A 19,357-nucleotide genomic window follows, 5' to 3' on the forward strand; every position below is an offset into this window, starting at 1 on the left:
ATGTCAATAAATGTCAAGATAAACTTTGGTTTTCAAGTCGTGGAACTTCTGCTCTCCTGATGGAGCACACAAGGTGCTCGCAGGAACGTCACGTGACCCGTCACAAAGATCACATGATCAACATAATCTCAGTAGTTGTTGTAAACGTACGGCAGGTTAGTCATACGATCATGGGTAAAGGCGTGATAAAAAAAAAAAACATCTGAATGTTTGGATTCAACAGTATCTGGAAACCCAGTGTGGTCAGAGAATCACTGTGCCACTGTGGTCCGTTAATTCATTCAGCAGGCGCTTTTATCCAAAGCAACATACAAACGGTGCATGTAGTCAGTCCAGCAGATAATCAGGAACCAGACATGCAGAGTTCTAACAGTATGTCAGTGGTATTGCCAAGGAACGGCCTGTATTTTCTTACCAGACGCGGTGCAACAAGCTAAGCTAGATGACAGAGGCTGGCAGGCAGGCTGTGGTGATGCTCTCTGGTTTGGAGCACATTTCCGCTCTCTGTAATGAACTTGGCCCACTTCTACGGACAGGAAGCCTTTTCCAGCTACGTCCAATAATGGTTTCTATATTTAAACGGTGGACTATTTTGTCTCTCCCTGAACCAATAAACAGTGAGGTGCCTTGGTGCACTGGGAGTCTGAGGGCTGTGGACACAGGACCCGGCTAGATTTACTCCCTAGAGAAGAGGCCCTCTCCGAGCCAAGGAACAGGATTATACCCTGAGAGAGAGACACAGACAGAGACAGAGAGAGAGACAGAGAGAGAGAGAGACAGACAGAGAGACAGAGACAGAGACAGACAGACAGAGACAAAAGGAGCGGGAGAGGGAGGGCAAGAGACAGGGAGAGGGAGGGGAAGAGACAGGGAGAGGGAGGGGAAGAGACAGGGAGAGAGAGTAAGAGAAAGACAGGAGTGTGTGTGTATAAGAGGGAGAGAGAGAGAGTGAGAGAGGGGGAGAGAGGGAAGGAGAGATAGAGGGAGAGAGAGGGAAATAGAGAGAGATAGAGAGAGGGAGAGGGGGAGGGGGAGAGAGAGAGACTGTAAAAGAGACTAGAAGAGATGAGGAGTAACTGAGCCCTGTGTTGCCCCCCCCCCCACACCTCCCCAGGCCCCACTGCTCCAGTGATCCTCCCTTTCCAAAGGATTTGGTTTAGTTTCCAATTAGATAGACTTCCGATCCTCTGGTGGTGGTGGGGGAGGGGGGAGGGGGGAGGGGGGGGAGAGGGGGGGGTAGGTGTCTGTCCAGCAGAGATGCTCTCTCTCTCTCTCTCTCTCTCTCTCTCTCTCTCTCTCTCTCTCTCTCTCTCTCTCTCTCTCTCTCTCTCTCTCTCTCTCTCTCTCTCTCTCTCTTACTCTCTCTGTTTCTCTCACCCTGCATGTGTGTGTGTGGTGTGTATGTATGCTAGAGTGTGTGTGACGTGTGTGTGTGTGTGTGTGTGGAGCAGGGGTTCCAGACAGTTAAGTCTTCACGTTTTCCTTGTCAGCCGTCTCTGAAAGCCAAACGTCTGCCCTCTGAAAGCATCCACTCACATCCACCCTGACGGTTAAAACAAGCTCGGCTTCCCAGCTCAGAATAAACACACTCACCAACAAAAGCAGCTCTGTATGCTTCTTGGCCTGTGTTAAGTATTTTTTTTTTTTTAGCAGCAAAGAAAGTTGCTTACCAGAATACAAAATTGCAGTGTTTTTTTTGTTTTTTTTCTCCCAGAAACGTCTTTGTGCACGCACATTATTTCTATCTGACAAAACAGACTAAACAGAGTTTCAGTGTTGGACACATGACCTACAGCCTAGTCCAGAATTCTCTCCCTCTGTCATTTTATTGGCTGATGCGTGGATTCTATAGGAGCTCTCACATACAGTAGAGCAGAGCCCCATATAAGAAGACAGGGAGGGCTTCATGTTGGATCTGGATCTCTCTCTCTCTCTCCCTCTCTCTCTCTCTCTCTCTGTCTCTCTCTCTCCATTCTGTCTATTACCATCTCCTTCTCTCTGTATCTGAAGCTGAGAAGCGGGGGGGGGGGGGGCTCTGCTCCTGTAGGGAGGAGGGGGGGGGGAGAGGGGCTGCTGTGTGTAAGAAACAATCCTATTGTAGGTTTGTCTTTTTGACAGCTCAGGTCGGGGGACGTGTCTGGACAATGAACCTCTGAAAAGAGACTTCCTGTGCCCAACAGTGGCCCCGGGGCAGGTGTACGACGCAGACGAGCAGTGTCGCTTCCAGTATGGAACCTCCTCGCGTCAGTGCAAATACGGGGTAAGAAACCTGCGTCTCTCCTCCTCCTCCTCCTCCTCCCCCTCCGCTTCTCCTCGTCCTTCTCCTCCTCCTCGTCCTTCTCCATCTTCCTCCTAAAAAGCGACGGGCGCTTTGACGCACGGGCCACACTCCGACTGGGCCCCCTTTCAGGCAAAACTAGCGGAGCGATCTCCTGTTTCTCTCCAAGCTCTGAGGGAGCCTTGATCCACCGTCTTGGAGGGAAGGCTAAGGGGGGGTGGGGGGGTGGGGGGAGCTGCGATAAGGATCAGGTAACAGGAGAGGATAAGAGGCAGGGATTGGTCCACCCCACCTCACCCTGATCAAAGGCTGCCGTTCAGGGGTTATCAGAAGAGGAGATGTTTGTTCTTCTAACACCTGGGCCAGACTACAGTGGGGGATGGGGGGGGGGACTTGCATTGCACAGAGCTTCCAGCTTCTCGCTTTCATCCGCCGGCTTATCCAGGAGGGGGGGGGGTGAGGGAACGAGGTCTAAACCCATCTCCCCTCCACCCCCAAGCACCACCCTACCCCCACCTCCACTAAACCCCCCCCTTACAATAATCCCAGAAGACCCTGATGTTGCACTGTAAGACTCCCCCTCCTCACCTCCCTCCTCACCTCCCTCCTCACCTCCTTCTTCACCTCCCTCCTCACCCCCCTCCTCACCTCCCTCCTCACCTCCCTCCTCACCTCCTTCTTCACCTCCCTCCTCACCCCCCTCCTCACCCCCCTCCTCACCTCCCTCCTCACCTCCCTCCTCACTTCCCTCCTCACCTCCCTCCTCACCTCCCTCCTCACCCCCCTCCTCACCTCCCTCCCCTAAAGAATCACAAACTTAGTCACGGCGGAGGTCGCAGGAAGCCAGAGAGAGTTAATGACGCAAAATGGGATATTGCTTCGCGTCGTATAAATATTTGGGCACGCGTTCTGAAAGGGGCGGGGGCCGGGGGGAGGGGGGAGATTAGCCGAGATCACAGACTTATTTCGTTTCATTGAAAGAAATATCTGACAGCGGATCATAACGGGGGCCCACGAAATCAAGCCCTGTCATTTTGGCTTCAGAGCTCATAATTGTGGTTTTAGATCTGCATGAAAGACAAGCATTTATGAAAAGGAGAGAACTCCCCCCCCCCCTGCTCCGCTGTTTCCACACGAGCAGAACAGACTGTTTCATCGGATCACCAGGCCATCTGGTGAAGAGACACACCCGACAGAAGCACCACAGCTAGGAGGGACACATCTAATACTGCATGTTGGACTCCTGCGTTTCCCATCCTGCCTTTCAGTCCTCAAAGACAACCTCTTGGACTCCGCAAACCCTGCGGTCGAACGGTCCAAGTGTTTGCGCGCGGGGGGTGGGGGGGGTTGGGGTTGTGTAAGGGCAACCTGTGCTCGTGTTGCAGCACACACAACGCTTTACTGCCTCTTAAAAATATGGATGAGAAGTAAAGTATATGAACAGGGAGAGATGGTCAGTAACTCTTTAATGATCCCTCCTTCCTACGACTGCACACAGGTCAAGGACCTGGTGCTTGTTAGCTCATCTGGGCTTTATGATCAAGGTCTTAAGTCATTTGGCCAAAGTAGCATCCTACTAGTAAAGACAGATAAATGATGTGGTCAGCAAAGTCGTAAAACGTGTCGCGTTTCTGCTCGGACCTCGGAATGAAAACCAGCCAGATGGCAAGCATGCATCCGGAACTGACATTTATCTGTCGTTGATTTAAGACAACGTGGTTGTGGAGTTCACATGCACCTCGGATGTCAGCACCTCTGTGACGTCAGCGCCTCTGTGATGTCAGCGCCTCTGTGATGTCAGCGTCTCTGTGATGTCAGCGCCTCTGTGATGTCAGTACCTCTGTGATGTCAGCGCCTCCATGATGTCAGTGCCTCTGTGATGTCAGTACCTCTGTGATGTCAGCGCCTCTGTGATGTCAGCGCCTCTGTGATGTCAGCACCTCTGTGATGTCAGTACCTCTGTGAAGTCAGTGGCTCTGTGATGTCAGCACCTCTGTGATGTCAGCGCCTCTGTGATGTCAGTACCTCTGTGCTGTCAGCGCCTCTGTGATGTCAGCGCCTCTGTGATGTCAGTACCTCTGTGAAGTCAGTGGCTCTGTGAAGTCAGCACCTCTGTGATGTTAGCGCCTCTGTGATGTCAGTACCTCTGTGATGTCAGCGCCTCTGTGATGTCAGCGTCTCTGTGATGTCAGTACCTCTGTGATGTCAGCGCCTCTGTGATGTCAGTACCTCTGTGATGTCAGCGCCTCTGTGATGTCAGTACCTCTGTGATGTCAGCGACTCTGTGATGTCAGTACCTCTGTGATGTCAGCGCCTCTGTGATGTCAGCGCCTCTGTGATGTCAGTACCTCTGTGATGTCAGTACCTCTGTGATGTCAGTACCTCTGTGATGTCAGCGCCTCTGTGATGTCAGCGCCTCTGTGATGTCAGTACCTCTGTGATGTCAGCGTCTCTGGAACGGCGGCGACCACCCGGCATCACACCCCAGCTTGAGCCCGAGTCAGAGGCGTGCCACTCAAGGTGATGAATGCTTCTAATATAACGGGGCCAGGACAGAGGACCCAGCACACAAAGGACACCTATATCCCCAACTCAACCTGCCCCCCCCCCGCCCACCCCTGCCTCTCATTGCACAAGAGGAAAGCCTTGAACCCGGACAGTGACATGGGAGGGAGGTGAGGGCATGCAAAACAAATATCCTTTGATGGCTATATTGCCTTGCTCCCTTCACCCCCTTGGCCCTTTGCCTCATCACGCCTCCCTCTCTCGTCGTGTAAATCTCTCAGGGCCCCGCGTCCCGCTTCTCCCGGGCGCGCTGACCTTTCGCCAGGGCCCAGATGGCGACGGGGGCCGGCGTGCGGGGGGGGGGGGTTCTTATTGGAAGCAGCTGGCCGCGCTGGCCGCGCTCTGGAAGCAGCGAGAGCGGCAGTTTGCTGCTTTATTTAACCTGGATAGGATCACACAGCCACAGGGACCTGGCTTGTTTACTGACCCGCGGGTCAGAACCCGGGCTGTGCCTCGTAACTCTTCTTCATGGACCTGCTCCTCTCCGGTACACGGTTGTCCTGTAAAGAGCCTTTGAAGTGGAGATGCGAAGGGGACCGGGTCAGGTTTAACGGGAAATCAAATGCAAGCTTGTGCCGAGTCGTCCTTGTAACACGCATCCAGTTTTACAGTTGTATTTATTTGGGGGCGAACGGAAAGCCTTGTCTCGGGTTTACCCCCTCCTGCACCAGGATCCCCTCCCCCCCCCCCCCCCCCCCACACACACACACACACTCGCCTCCTTAGTGAGTTCAGATGTGAATGGCTTCTCCCTCTGTGGTGGAAGACTGAGAGCAGGCAGTGAGACTTGGAGGACGTACAGACAGTGCTTACTCACACCAGCCCTCTTGCCAGATCAGAACCTTTCTGACCGCGTTCCCTCCCTGCTGGGGGGGGGGGGGGGGTCTCCTGGGGGGGGGGGTCTCCTGGGGGGCGGGGTGTCTCCTGGGGGGGGGGGGGAGCCCCATTTCCAGTCCAGGCAGCGTCTGATAGAAGCTTCCACGAAGACACGTCACGACTCCCCCGGAGCTTGGTGGTGAACAGGAGCGAGCATAAGCTCTTTCTCTCTCTCTCTCTCTCTCTCTCTCTCTCTCTCTCGTCTCTTGCTCTCTCGAAAACATCTCCACTCCATTCTAATTCAAACCTTGTTACAATATAACGTACAGATACAGTTTATATTACTATACTGTCTGCTGTTGATAAAGTTCATAAGCTTAGCAGCGTATATACATTAAAATGTATTGTGTTTTATTAAGGGTCTAGATTATTATTATTATTATGTAGGTTTAGATATTCCGCCAGGCATTGTTAAGAGGAACAGGAACAACAATTAAAACACACCTGTAATTGTACTTCTTATTGATTACAAATATCTGATCCACTTGAAACTAGAGACTTGTAGGCATCAGTTTCATCGCTGATTCTACCATGGATCCTCTGTGGGGGCGGAGTGGTTGTATTCTGACCAACTTGCTCACGCCTTCTTTCCTAGGAAGTGTGTAGAGAGCTCTGGTGCCTTAGCAAAAGCAACCGTTGTGTCACCAACAGCATCCCTGCGGCGGAGGGCACTCTGTGTCAGACAGGGAGCATTCAGAAGGGGGTAAGTCAGACCGATTATCATTTACGATTCTATGATTCTATGATACGATTGAACTGAACCTTTATTTAACCAGGAAGTCCCTTTGAGATGCGAGATTTTCTTTGACAAGGGAAACCTGGCCAAGATAGCTGTAGAAACACAACGTAAACCACACACCACATAAAACACACGCGACAACAACGACAACGAAAAAACTGTGGCTTTGAGGTCATCAGTTCACCGTCAGGCTCCGTCCAGGTTAGTGGAGACGGTTTGAACACGGATTACGGCGTCCATTGTGGCTGGCCGGCCGGAGCTTTACGAGGGGAGAATGGGAGGACGTCCCAGGCTGTCGTCAGGCATTACCTTCAGCCCCGCTGGAGCCTTTCATGCCCCGGGTCCTGGACAACACACAGGGGCCCCAGGTTGAGCTCTGTGGGCTTTGGGACAGCCGGTGTCGTACCCCTGTCTGCCCCTGCCGGGTGGAGCTTCAAAGGAATATGAATGTCAGCCGTTTCTCAGCTCCGGTGTGTCATGGGGAGAGGCCCCGTCGAGGGAGGGAGGGAGGCAGGGGGAGGAAGGGAGGCAGGGAGGGAGGGAGGGAGGGAGGGAGGGGAAGGGAAGGAGGGTTGGGAGGGGGGGAGGGAGGGAGGCAGGGAGGGAGGCAGGGAGGGAGGGAGGCAGGGAGGCAGGGAGGGAGAGAGGGAGAGAGGGAGAGAGGGAGAGAGGGAGAGAGGGAGGGAGAGAGGGAGAGAGGGAGGGAGGGAGGGAGGGAGGGAGAGAGGGAGAGGGAGGGAGGCAGTGAAAATCGGAGCGAGGAACCCGACCTACCCTAGAGGCCCCCACAGCCACTCCAACACACAAGCGTACGACCACCTTGTTTGGGGGGTGTTTCCCTTCCCCCAGGAGCTGTTATCAACCCGGCTTGTTCTTCTTCTCCCCCCCCCGTCACAGTGGTGCTACCAGGGGGAGTGTGTGGGCTTCGGCACCTGGCCCCAGAGCGTGGACGGAGGCTGGGGGCCCTGGTCCCTGTGGGGGGAGTGCAGCCGGACCTGTGGTGGAGGTGTGTCATCTTCCAGGAGGCACTGTGACAGCCCAGCGTAAGTAGGCAAAGTAAGCCACAGCAAGCTGAACACACACGCACGCACGCACACACACGTCAAGGTCCTGCCTGCAGGTGTGTGCGTGCGTGTGTGTGTCTGTGCGCGATGTTTTCCACTTGTACGGCCAGCGGTCATGTAACTGCGCTACCTTGAGCCCTTGACGCGCGCACGCGCCCCGCACGCCCGTGGTTCCGCAGGTCCTCTTGGGGGGAGGTAGGGCTTTCAGCGGGGCTGCAAGTGGAGGCTACTCACACTCTGTGTCTCTAAGACTGTGGACGGAGGGACCAAGGGGAGAAGAGAGAGGGACCAAGGGGAGAAGAAAGAGGGACCAAAGGAAGAAGAGAGAGGGACCAAGGGGAGAAGAGAGAGGGAGGGAGGGAGAGAGGGACCAAGGGGAGAAGAGAGAGGGACCAAGGGGAGAAGAGAGAGGGACCAAGGGGAGAAGAGAGAGGGACCAAGGGGAGAAGAGAGAGGGACCAAGGGGAGAAGAGAGAGGGACCAAGGGGAGAAGAGAGAGGGACCAAGGGGAGAAGAGAGAGGGAGGGAGGGAGAGAGGGGGGAGGGGAGGGGGGGGGCATGCTGGAGTGTAATGTGGAACACCTGCGTAAGGTGATCATGGCCCCTCGGCCCCAGAGCTGGGCACTGGAGCAGGGAGGAGAAACAGAGGAAACGCAGACACTGCAGCCAAGCTGGAACACATTCATTAGACTGGCTGGCTAGCAGAGAGGGGGAGGGCAGGAGGGGAGGGAGGGAGGGGAGGGAGGGGAGGGAGGGAGGGAGGGAGGGAGGGGAGGGGAGGGGAGGGGAGGGGAGGGGAGGGGAGGGGAGGGGAGGGGAGGGAGGGGAGGGGAGGGGAGGGGAGGGGAGGGGAGGGAGGGGAGGGGAGGGGAGGGGAGGGGAGGGGAGGGGAGGGGAGGGGAGGGGAGGGGAGGGGAGGGGAGGGGAGGGGAGGGGAGGGGAGGGGAGGGGAGGGGAGGGAGGGAGATACGAGGAGGAAAGAAGAAAGGGGGGAAGAGAACGAGACAAAGCGGTAGAGGCTTAACCTGAGACACGGCGGGAGAGACAGAGTGAAGCCAGGCTAATGTGATGATGCTAGCAGGCTAGCAGGCTAGCAGGCTAGCGTGTCACCAGGAGAGGATGGTGGTGGTGGTGGTGGTGGGGGGGGGGGGGGGTAGATGTGTGTGGCTGATAGACACGGCTCTGCACCAGCTCCAAATGTCATGTTACCCTTAAGAGCTTTAAGAGCAGCTTGGATTTCATGAATGAATCACTGGCAAGGTGCCTCCAACAAGCACACACACACACATACACTGTCTCTGACAGAAAGATATTTATCAGACATTTCCACCGAGGCGTGCGCATGTCGGTGCGTGTGTGCGTGCGTACGTGTGTCTGTGTGTGTGAACTCTGATTGTGAGACTGGATGTCCACTCATTAGACAATCAGAGTGAATTGCTGGTCAGCCAGCGGGGGGGGGAATGTCAATCTCTTCAATCTCTGTTCTGTCTGTGTTCTCTTGGTTCTGACTGTGTTCTCTTGGTTCTGACTGGGTTCTCTTGGTTCTGACTGTGTTCTCTTGGTTCTGACTGTGTTCTCTTGGTTCTGACTGGGTTCTCTTGGTTCTGTCTGTGTTCCAGGCCTTCAGGAGGAGGAAAGTACTGTCTGGGGGAGAGGAAACGCTACAGGTCATGTAACACCGATGTGAGTGTACACACACACGCACACACACACACACACACACAGCCCTCCCATAACTTCCTTTCTCTTTTGCCGTCTTAGTTTTACAGAGAGAGTAGTGTTACACAGAGAGAGTAGAGAGAGAGAGTTGTCTTAGAGAGAGAGAGAGTAGAGAGAGAGAGAGAGAGTGGTGTTAGAAAGAGTAGAGAGAGAGTGGTCTTGGAGAGAAAGAGTAGTCTTAGAGAGAGAGAGAGAGTAGAGAGAGAGAGAGAGAGAGAGAGAGAGAGAGAGTGGTGTTAGAAAGAGTAGAGAGAGAGTGGTCTTGGAGAGAAAGAGTAGTCTTAGAGAGAGAGAGAGAGAGTAGAGAGAGAGAGAGAGAGAGTAGAGAGAGAGAGAGAGAGAGCAGGCAGACTAGAGAGAGATGTTGTGGTAGTGACTGTGTTCATTCAGGCGTCCTGACCTGTCACAGTGTGACCAGCAGCAGGATTTCTCCCTGCCCTCCCTGCTCTGCTAACATCCTTCCTAGGGCGACGGAGGCTCGGCCTGTCACTCGAATCTAACCGCCACTCTTTTTCAAAGTTCTATGAAAAGCATTTCAAATAAATAAAAAAATAACTTTGAACAAATATTTAGCATGGCAGCAGACTCCAAACTCCTAATAACAATTTCTAGGTGGGCTTTTTCATAAGCTGAAAATTGAGCTAGTTTGGGGGCTTGTGGACATTTACCCACAAATCTTAAAAATAACAGCTCAGAGCAAGCATCGAACGTTTACTTTGGAAAACAAACAACGTCCCTAACCGCTATTTCACTACCCAGACCGCGCTGCTTCCAACGAAAACGTGCCATCACACCACACACACACAAACACACACACACGCTTCCACACGGGCGCACAAACACACACTGAATGCAAATCTGGTTGCAGAGCAGGTCTAGGCTTAGAGAGGCCATTAAATCAGGACAAGGGTCTTGAGAGAGACTGCAGAGTGCTGACAACTCTGACCTTGAGGAATTCAGAGCGACCCCCAGGGCTGTCACTCTGCTCTCATGCATAGCTGTGTAGCGTGTATGGAGGGAGAGCTTAGTCAGTGGGGAGGGACGGGTGGAGGAGTTGAGAGCTGGTGAAGAGAGGACAGCCTGAGCTAGCAGGACTGGAAGGGTGGAGGAGTGGACATCTGTTACCTTAAGTGTTTCTGTCCAGGAGAAATTGTTGTGATTTGAGTCAGGACATGTCCCCACTTGGTTCCCTGTGGTGCAGACACACACACACACACATACACACACACACACACGCACACACACACACGCCCACACACACACACACACACGCCCACACACACACACACACACGTAGAGTTCCTGCTCTTGTCTCACGCTGAGTGGAAGTCAGTGATCATTCGTTTTTTCTTTCACAACAATGAGCTCATGCCCTGACCCCTCCCTCTCCGTGTCACTTCCTCCTCCAGTCCAATCAGGGGAGGCTCCCCATCTGCAGAGGGGTTCGACTGGGGAACCTGGTGGAGAGAGGGGGGGGGAGATATTATACAAACAATAGTGTGTGTATGAGGGGATAAACTCCTCGGAGTCAGAGGAAGAGGGTGTTTGTGGTTGAAGTGGGTGACAATATTAGGTGTTTTAAACTCGAAAACATTTGCGTTCCTCATGTTGGTGTGGTCACTGGAGCGTGGCCTCGCTCGTGTTGAGCTGCCGTGGGAGCTTTCCCTGCAGTGGCGTGGGGATGTCTGTGGCAGAGCTAGACTGGCCCTCACTACAGTGGGGATGTCTGTGGCAGAGCTAGACTGGCCCTCACTACAGTGGGGATGTCTGTGGCAGAGCTAGACTGGCCCTCACTACAGTGGGGATGTCTGTGGCAGAGCTAGACTGGCCCTCACTACAGTGGGGATGTCTGTGGCAGAGCTAGACTGGCCCTCACTACAGTGGGGATGTCTGTGGCAGAGCTAGACTGGCCCTCACTACAGTGGGGATGTCTGTGGCAGAGCCAGACTGGCCCTCACTACAGTGGGGATGAAAGTCATTCAAGACCAGCCTCTGGTCTCCTGCACAGCCTCTGGGCTCCTGCACAGCCTCTGGCCTCCCCGTCAGCCTCTGGGCTCCTGCACAGCCTCTGGGCTCCTGCACAGCCTCTGGCTTCCTGCACAGCCTCTGAAATACGGCTTTGACCTGGCCTCCCCGTCAGCTTTTATGTGCCCTGTGGGAACGTGCTGTAGTGGGGCTTCACAGACTGGGCTTCCTGCTGCACCAGCCACTCACACACCCTCACCCCAGCCAGGTCTGGATCCTAGTCCAGATCCAGGTCTAGTACAGGTCTAGTCCAGATCCAGGTCTAGTACATGTCTAGTCCAGATCAAGGTCTAGTACAGGTCTAGTCCAGATCCAGGTCTAGTACAGGTCTAGTCCAGATCCAGGTCTAGTACATGTCTAGTCCAGATCCAGGTCTAGTACAGGTCTAGTCCAGATCCAGTGTAGTCCATGTAAAGTCCAGATCCAGGTCTAGTCCAGGTCTAGTCCAAGTCTAGTCCAGATCCAGGTCTAGTCCAGGTCTAGTCCAAGTCTACTCCAGATCCAGGTCTAGTCCAAGTCTAGTCCAGGTCTAGTCCAAGTCTAGTCCAAGTCTAGTCCAGGTCTAGTCCAAGTCTAGTCCAGGTCCATACCAGTCTTCTCTAGGGTCCTGGGGCTAGGCTGATGTTTCTAATTACCCAGGATGCAAAGTGTTCTGTTATCCATGTCAGATCTCCCAAACTAAAAAACAAAACAATCCCTTCAAACACAAAGCAGATTCTCACAGGAGAGATTCTGAGAAACGTTCCAGACTGTTCTGGTGTCCCTGGGAAACGTGTCGGCGCGTCACCAAAGGCCTTTCCTCGCCTCGCAGGAAACAATGATTCCTGTTCCTGTTGTCAGAGCTGCAGGATAGTTCACTCGTCTCTCTCCACCTTTCTCTTCCCGTGTTTCTGATGTGCTGCTGTGTGTGTGTGCGTGTGTACGTGTGTGCATGTGTGTGTGTGCGCGTGTGTGTGCGTGCGTGTGTGTGTGTGTGTGTGTGCGTGTGCGCGTGTGTGTGTGTGCTCACCAGGCCTGTGCGGCAGGATCCAGGGATTTCCGAGAGAAGCAGTGCGCCGACTTTGACAGCATGCCCTTCCGTGGGAAGTACTACAACTGGAGGCCCTATACTGGAGGTGAGCTTTCTGGAAGTCCTTCCTGGTTCTGGTGAGATGACAAGCTTCCCAGGATGCACTCTGGTTCGACGGCAGCGGAGCCCCCAGGGCCGCCTGGTTTGTGTACCCAGCCAACACCAACAGCGGGACGGTGGCTTTGATGGGGTGTGGATTCCTGGCATTCCCCAGCGGAGGAGAGCGTTGGGTTAAATGACCCCAGGGCTTGGCGGGACTGGGAGTGTTTGCTTTTATGGATTCTGAAAGGCCCCGCGTTCTGAGAGAGACGGTCTGGTGTCCTGTTGTCAGGGGAACGCATGTTCCAGGCCATCGCGACGTGATCTAGCAGAACTCATTGTAATTCTGTCCGGACGGTTCTATCGACTGGCGTTGATTCAAACCTGTCCCTTTCTGTATCATGTTCACAAATTGAAAAACTGACTGTGAACCCAAAACAAGTCGTCAGTGTAGTCCCAGTTAGCCGTGATGTGTCTGATAGTCTCCTGGAGAGCATTGAGCTTTAAGCAGAACTCTCTTATCACAGGGCCTCCCATTAGGTGAAGTTATGACCTCCTCTCTGGCTGAGGGTAATCTCTTGGACTGTGGACCTGCATGTTAACTGGGGAGGTAACCTCTGTGGACCTGCATGTTAACTGGGGAGGTAACCTCTGTGGACCTGCATGTTAACTGGGGAGGTAACCTCTGTGGACCTGCATGTTAACTGGGGAGGTAACCTCTGTGGACCTGCATGTTAACTGGGGAGGTAACCTCTGTGGACCTGCATGTTAACTGGGGAGGTAACCTCTGTGGACCTGCATGTTAACTGGGGAGGTAACCTCTGTGGACCTGCATGTTAACTGGGGAGGTAACCTCTGTGGACCTGCATGTTAACTGGGGAGGTAACCTCTGTGGACCTGCATGTTAACTGGGGAGGTAACCTCTGTGGACCTGCATGTTAACTGGGGAGGTAACCTCTGTGGAAGTGACCCTGGCCCTTAACCCCAACCTCGGTCTCAACCTCAACCTCAACCCCAGACCCCCAGCCCTGGCCCCAGCCCCGGCCCCAGCCCCCCAGAAACCCAGCCCCCCAGCCCCCCGGCCCCGGCCTCAACAGCGTATCTCTCCCGGCACATGTGTCACAGTGACGTCATCCTCGGCATGACTAACACAAGGACTCTTTATTATTATTATCAACACGGCTCAGACTGAGCCCAGAACGCTTCTCATGACCCGCTGCACTGCAGTACAGCCACGAAACACAGGTGTCAACACTTTGCACTGTACACCGTATCACAGCAAACCTACGTGCTCTACGATAAAGGAAGTCCGTCTGTATGTGTGAGGGTTGCTCACGGTTTTGAGCAGAGAGGATTGTGGGAGTCTGGGGGCCTCGCGGGAGCTGCTAATGTAAACAGCAGCTCTGTCTCTCTGTGGGGAACTAGCACACCCGCGGTCGAACGTCTTTTCACAAGCATAAAACAAGATTAAATTGACTCGTTGATTTCCGAGTCACTTTGTACGAGTGTGTGTGTTTTATAGTGATATGAATCTCTGCCTGGGTGTGTAGGTGTGTGTGTGTTTAAGTCAAGTCAAAGGGCTAAACAACAATAAATAAGAACAACAGACAAACATCACAATTACAGTAAGCACGAGTGACCCTAAACTGACTCGAAAGCCAAAGAATAAAAATATGTTTTAAGACGAGACTTAAAAGTCTCGGTGGTGTGAATTGAATGTAAATCTCTGCCTGTGTGTGTGTGTGTGTGTGACCCAGGCGGTGTTAAACCCTGTGCTCTGAACTGCCTGGCTGAGGGGTACAACTTCTACACGGAGCGTTCACCCGCGGTCATCGACGGTACCCTTTGCCAGGGCGACTCGTTGGACATCTGCATCAATGGGGAGTGCAAGGTGAGAGGACAACCAGGAACTAACCTTCACCCTTCACCCTTCATCCTCATCCTCATCAGCCAGGCTGCTGACTAGGACTGGAGGAGGGATAACAGGGAGGACATGAGCAGTGAAGAACCGGTACTAGATTCTGTGCTGGCGTGCTTTGGTTTGAGCGCAGTTCTGTGGGCATACGCGAAGCCCTCTGTGACACTACAAATAATATTTGAATTGATTTGTGATACGAGGAAAGGCAGGAAGCACGTTTTTTAGTTGTTTATATTTTTAACCCTTCCAATCGCTTCCGTTTGTGTGGTAGCCGTCCAAGTTAGTGTTTCCTGACTTGATATCCTTGCTCTTATCTAAGGGAACACAGTTTACAAGATAGTGACTGGGAAAGGGTGAAGGTGACAGCAAACCACAAAGGAGTTTGTTATGGAATAACACACCCTCATGGCAGCAAGCTGGCTTAACCCTTGTGCTGCCTTCGGGTCACATGACCAAAAGGTTCATAACGAACCATCGTTGTGTTTACCCAATTTTACCCAATACAAAAGCTTTTTTTTTTTTTTTTTACCTTCGCAATGTGGGGGGTCTGAGACAGCCCAACGGTTAAAAGAAAATGCTTCACTTTGTTTTTGTATGCGGTAAAGTTGTCGCAAAGTACGGTGGGTCACAACGACTGATGGGTCAGAATGACCCGAGGAGAACACAAGGGTTAATCACTGACTTTGGTCTTTTTGATTCTTATCAGAACACAACAGTTCCTGCTAGAATTGTGTTTCCGACTTCACACAGGAAATTCCGCTTCACAAGGACGTTGAATTGTATCTCAGTGGGGAATATAGTTTATGGAATGTCTGAATTTACATGCAAACTAGCACTGGAAAAGTGTACAATTGGATGCCTGTTTCCTGAATTGAAAGACGTATTCTAGAAAGAGGGCTTTCCTCACATCCAGTGAGCATGGAAGACTTTGAAGGAGAGAATGCATTATACTCAGGGAAGAATCAAAAGAGGTCGAATATTCGAATATTCGGCACGTTTTATTTTTTAGACAGTGTGTCTTCTTGCTACAGAGCTTGGGTTTTTTAGGTTAGCTGACACGGGGTGATAAATATCTGGAACAGTCTGGATGGCCCTCAGAAGTGCTCAGTGTCTCACGGTGTTTCTGCAGCCGGAGAGGAGGGAGAGAAGGAGGCTGAGATGAGAGGGAGAGAAGGAGGGTGAGAGAGCGTGCAGTTAGGAGAGTTAGAGAAGATACAGGGAGGATTCAAGAGAAGAGTGGAGAGATGATGAACATCTTTTTTTTTAAATTAGAAGTGACGCCAGTAATTCCTCCTGTCAAATTAAGATTTTAATAATAAACCTTTACTCACTGACCATAATCAAAAAACAAAAAAAACATATCTTGCGGTCAAACAACCGCATGATATGTACAACAAACGACGCTGTGTCTCTCAGACCGTGTAAGCAGTTTGCTCTCTCCTCTCCCCAGCACGTGGGCTGTGACAACATCCTGGGGTCTGACGCCAAGGAGGACCGCTGCCGTGTGTGCGGAGGGGACGGCAGCACCTGTGAGGCCATGGAGGGCCTGTTCAACGACTCTCTGCCCAGAGGAGGTGAGCGTGGCAGGGGACAGACACACACCAAACACTCCCTCCTGGCTGGAGGTACCGTAGTGAGGTACCGTAGCAAGGTACCGTAGCGTGGTACCGTAGCGAGGTACTTTAGCGAGGTACCGTGGCGAGGTACCGTAGCGAGGTACTGTGATGAGGTACCGTAGAGAGGTACCGTAGCGAGGTACCGTAGCGAGGTACCTAGGCGTTCCATGATCTACTAGCTTAGCGCGTGAAGCTAGGGTGAAGCACAGCTATCAGACGTCAGATCCTTCCTAGGAGCTTGAATCCATTTTTACTTTTGCCGTATCTAAGCTGTTTTATTCATGGTTGCCAAGAGACTGAGTAAGTGCAAGAAGAATTTATCAAGCTATAAATATAAAACACAAATGTAAATCAATGTATTTGCCATATATGCATGTGTTTTTTAATAAACGTGACAGGCCACCTGAGAATATGAAATAGCAAAGATAGGGCGGTTCTCTGGTGGCTGCGAGGACCGTACAGCCCTGTGTTTGGGAGGGAAAGGTCCTCATGTGTTTTGAAAGCTGCCAAACAGAATACGCTTGGAGTCCCCTCCCAGGAGATACGTCCTTGTTGGAAGAAACCAAGGTGAAAGCTCAGGAACCTCTTGGTTTTTTGGCAAAGGGGCTTCATTCGAGGGCCAACAGATAGCTGTGGCCAAGAACTTCATTTCTCATCAAAATGCGTATTTATCCCCATTTGTCACCCAATGATAAAACATATGTTTTTGTGAGTTGAGAAACATGTTGTCAAAACATAGATGGAAACACAATATATTCATATTAATGACATCACCCGGAGAGGGAATTAGTCAAGATACGGCTTCACTCTGGGTCTGGGTCTGGGTCCAAGATCAGTCTATAGAGAGGTGGAGAGAAAATACTTCTGTCCTTCTATGGTATGGCCCCATATCATCTAAAAATACAGTGTGTGTATTTGTGCGTGGGTGTGTGTGTGTATTGGAGAGAGGGGGAGTCCTCTTTTCATAAAGTTTGAGACATTATCTCCTCTGTCCTTTTTAGGTGTTAAATCTTAAACAAATGACTCCATCTCCAGCCCCCGCCCCCCCCTGTAGACTCCCTACCCAGCAGGATGTGTGGGCCTTCCAGACCTCACCCCTTCTTCTCTGCTGTTCCCTTCCAGGCTACATGGAGGTTGTTCAGATACCCAGAGGTTCAGTGCACATTGAAATCAAAGAAGTTGCCATGTCCAAAAACTACATCGGTAAGTACAGTAAGGGGGGATTAATCATTTGAAGTTGATCGAGCCAAATGACCACCTTTACTACCAGCGTAACACCCTGACGACTTGGACCCAGATGAAAACTGCATGTCACCCTGAGCTTAGGTGAATTATCCATGAGCGATTCCCAGACAGGCCACTCTGTGATTCCCTACTGTGATGTGAAGCGATATGGAACACTGACCTGCTTCAGATGAGGCCTCTAGATCTTATCTAAGCCTCGATCGTCTTCTTCCCTGTGTCATCTTCAGTCCTGCGCAAAGCACAAGATGCCAACGGATCTCCTGCTACGTGTGTGTGTGTGTGCATGTGTGTGTGTGTGTGTGTGTGCATGTGTGTGTGTGTGTGTCACTCGTTGCCTGTCTCCCAGACCCCCCTGGATCTAGTAATGGCGGTCTTGGCTCTGAACTCTTCTTCCCAGTTCCAGACTAAACAAAAACCATTTGCAACACTGGCAGTGTCGGAATCGAAAAACAATCAAACAAGCGGATTCAATTTGGGGTTGTTTTTCGGCGCTTCCATTAACAAGAGAAAACTCTGTGACAGTGTGTTGAATTGATGGTAGATGGTGTTGATAGAGGCGCTGAGTCCAACTTTGAACCAGAAACCAGCGTCAGATTTACAGCACTGTAGTGACAGCTGCTTGGTCCTCACGGATTACGGGGGATATGATGTCTATATATCAACGTTTAAGAGTGTAACTTTCTCTATTATTTGCAGACTCTATATCCCTTCCAAGCAATTTGTAACTCAGTTATGAATGTCATGTGTGACAAAGGAAATATTTTTCTTTCCAGCGTTATGTGAGCCTTAGCTATTGAGGCCAGTGGAGCGCATTTGCAAACGTTTGACAAAGAGGTGGCTTTATGCTGAGTTAAAAGGGATCTAAGGTTAGGCAAACAGTTAAGGCCTCACTTAAGCCTAACTCTAAGGTAACAATGGTGAAGCGTCTACAAACAGCGATTTCGCTGATTATCTAAGGTTATACACACACCTGCTGATAATGCCCTAATTGTGTTTATTTAAAACAGACAAGTTAACTTCATATTGTGGCCTTAGTCTGGGTAAATAGCGAGGGTATTGTTCGTCAGTGAGCTATGAAGAGAGAGAATGACAGATAGTGAAGACTGGTGGAATCACCGCTTCCCAAATTTGGCCCCTTTTCAAAATAGAGAAAGTGGATATTTTCAGATCTGTTGTGCTTGGAGACGAAACCTTTGTTATGACGACCAGAGAAGACTGGTATTCGTGGGTTTCTTCCAAGCTTTCACCTGAAGAGTGTGTGTTTTTCTCTCCATTCCCTCACCGAGGTGTGTGTGTGTGTGCGCGCGTGAGCTCTGAGTGCTGTTCAGCGTCTGTTGAAGGAGTGAAAGTTGCCAATGACTTCAGAGAGCTGGAGGAGGAGTGCGATGATGAATGATGGCGATGACATCACACCAAAACTTTGCCCCCCTCCCTCCCACCACCTGTTGTCTTAGCTACCTGTTGTCTTAGCTACCGTCCCTAGGCTGTCTGTCACGGGCTCTTCCTGGCGGTGTTTCTAACGAGCTTCCGGCGTTTGTGTCTCCGCCAGCCTTGAAGTCCGAGGGAGACGACTATTACATCAACGGAGCGTGGACCATCGACTGGCCCAGGAAGTTCGACATCGCAGGGACCGCCTTCCACTACAAGAGGCCCTCGGACGAACCCGAGTCCCTGGAGGCCCTCGGAGCTACCACGGAGAACCTAGTCGTCATGGTAAACGAGAGCCGCCGTTTTTCTTATCGCTCCGTCCTGGTTGTCGTCCGAGGTCAAGTCGCTCCTCGGGTCCCTTCAAGGGTCACACTAACGTTGAGAGAAGCGCCTACTGACCTTGGTCGGGGTCGCGCGTCGCTTCAGACGTTGCACCCGTGCTGGTGTTTGTCACAGGAGCCACTCTGGGGAGAGATAACCCAGAGAGATAACCCAGAGAGATAACCCAGAGAGATAACCCAGAGAGATAACCCAGAAAGATAACCCAGAGAGATAACCCAGAGAGATGACCCAGAGAGATGACCCAGAGAGATGACCCAGAAAGATGACCCAGAGAGATAACCCAGAGAGATAACCCAGAGAGATAACCCAGAAAGATAACCCAGAGAGATGACCCAGAGAGATGACCCAGAGAGATGACCCAGAGAGATGACCCAGAAAGATGACCCAGAGAGATGACCCAGAAAGATGACCCAGAGAGATGACCCAGAGAGATA

The 19,357-nt window shown here is 52.0% G+C and overlaps 1 protein-coding gene across 1 annotated transcript in view; it reads left to right on the top strand.

Annotated features, from left to right (window-relative positions):
* adamts6 (ADAM metallopeptidase with thrombospondin type 1 motif, 6) overlaps window positions 1-19,357 on the top strand; it is a 48,501-nt gene that overhangs the window by 15,394 nt on the left and 13,750 nt on the right. The window contains exons 10-18 of the mRNA XM_084694261.1: window positions 2,119-2,260; window positions 6,315-6,422; window positions 7,356-7,501; window positions 9,142-9,205; window positions 12,279-12,381; window positions 14,132-14,265; window positions 15,743-15,866; window positions 17,031-17,111; window positions 18,703-18,866. Coding sequence (XP_084550387.1) covers window positions 2,119-2,260; window positions 6,315-6,422; window positions 7,356-7,501; window positions 9,142-9,205; window positions 12,279-12,381; window positions 14,132-14,265; window positions 15,743-15,866; window positions 17,031-17,111; window positions 18,703-18,866 — 1,066 coding nt within the window. The remainder of the gene's footprint in view (window positions 1-2,118; window positions 2,261-6,314; window positions 6,423-7,355; window positions 7,502-9,141; window positions 9,206-12,278; window positions 12,382-14,131; window positions 14,266-15,742; window positions 15,867-17,030; window positions 17,112-18,702; window positions 18,867-19,357) is intronic.

This window comes from Hypomesus nipponensis, chromosome 27 (assembly GCF_054491055.1).
Source record: "Hypomesus nipponensis isolate SF chromosome 27, ASM5449105v1, whole genome shotgun sequence".
In the NCBI taxonomy this organism is placed as follows: Eukaryota; Metazoa; Chordata; class Actinopteri; order Osmeriformes; family Osmeridae; genus Hypomesus; species Hypomesus nipponensis.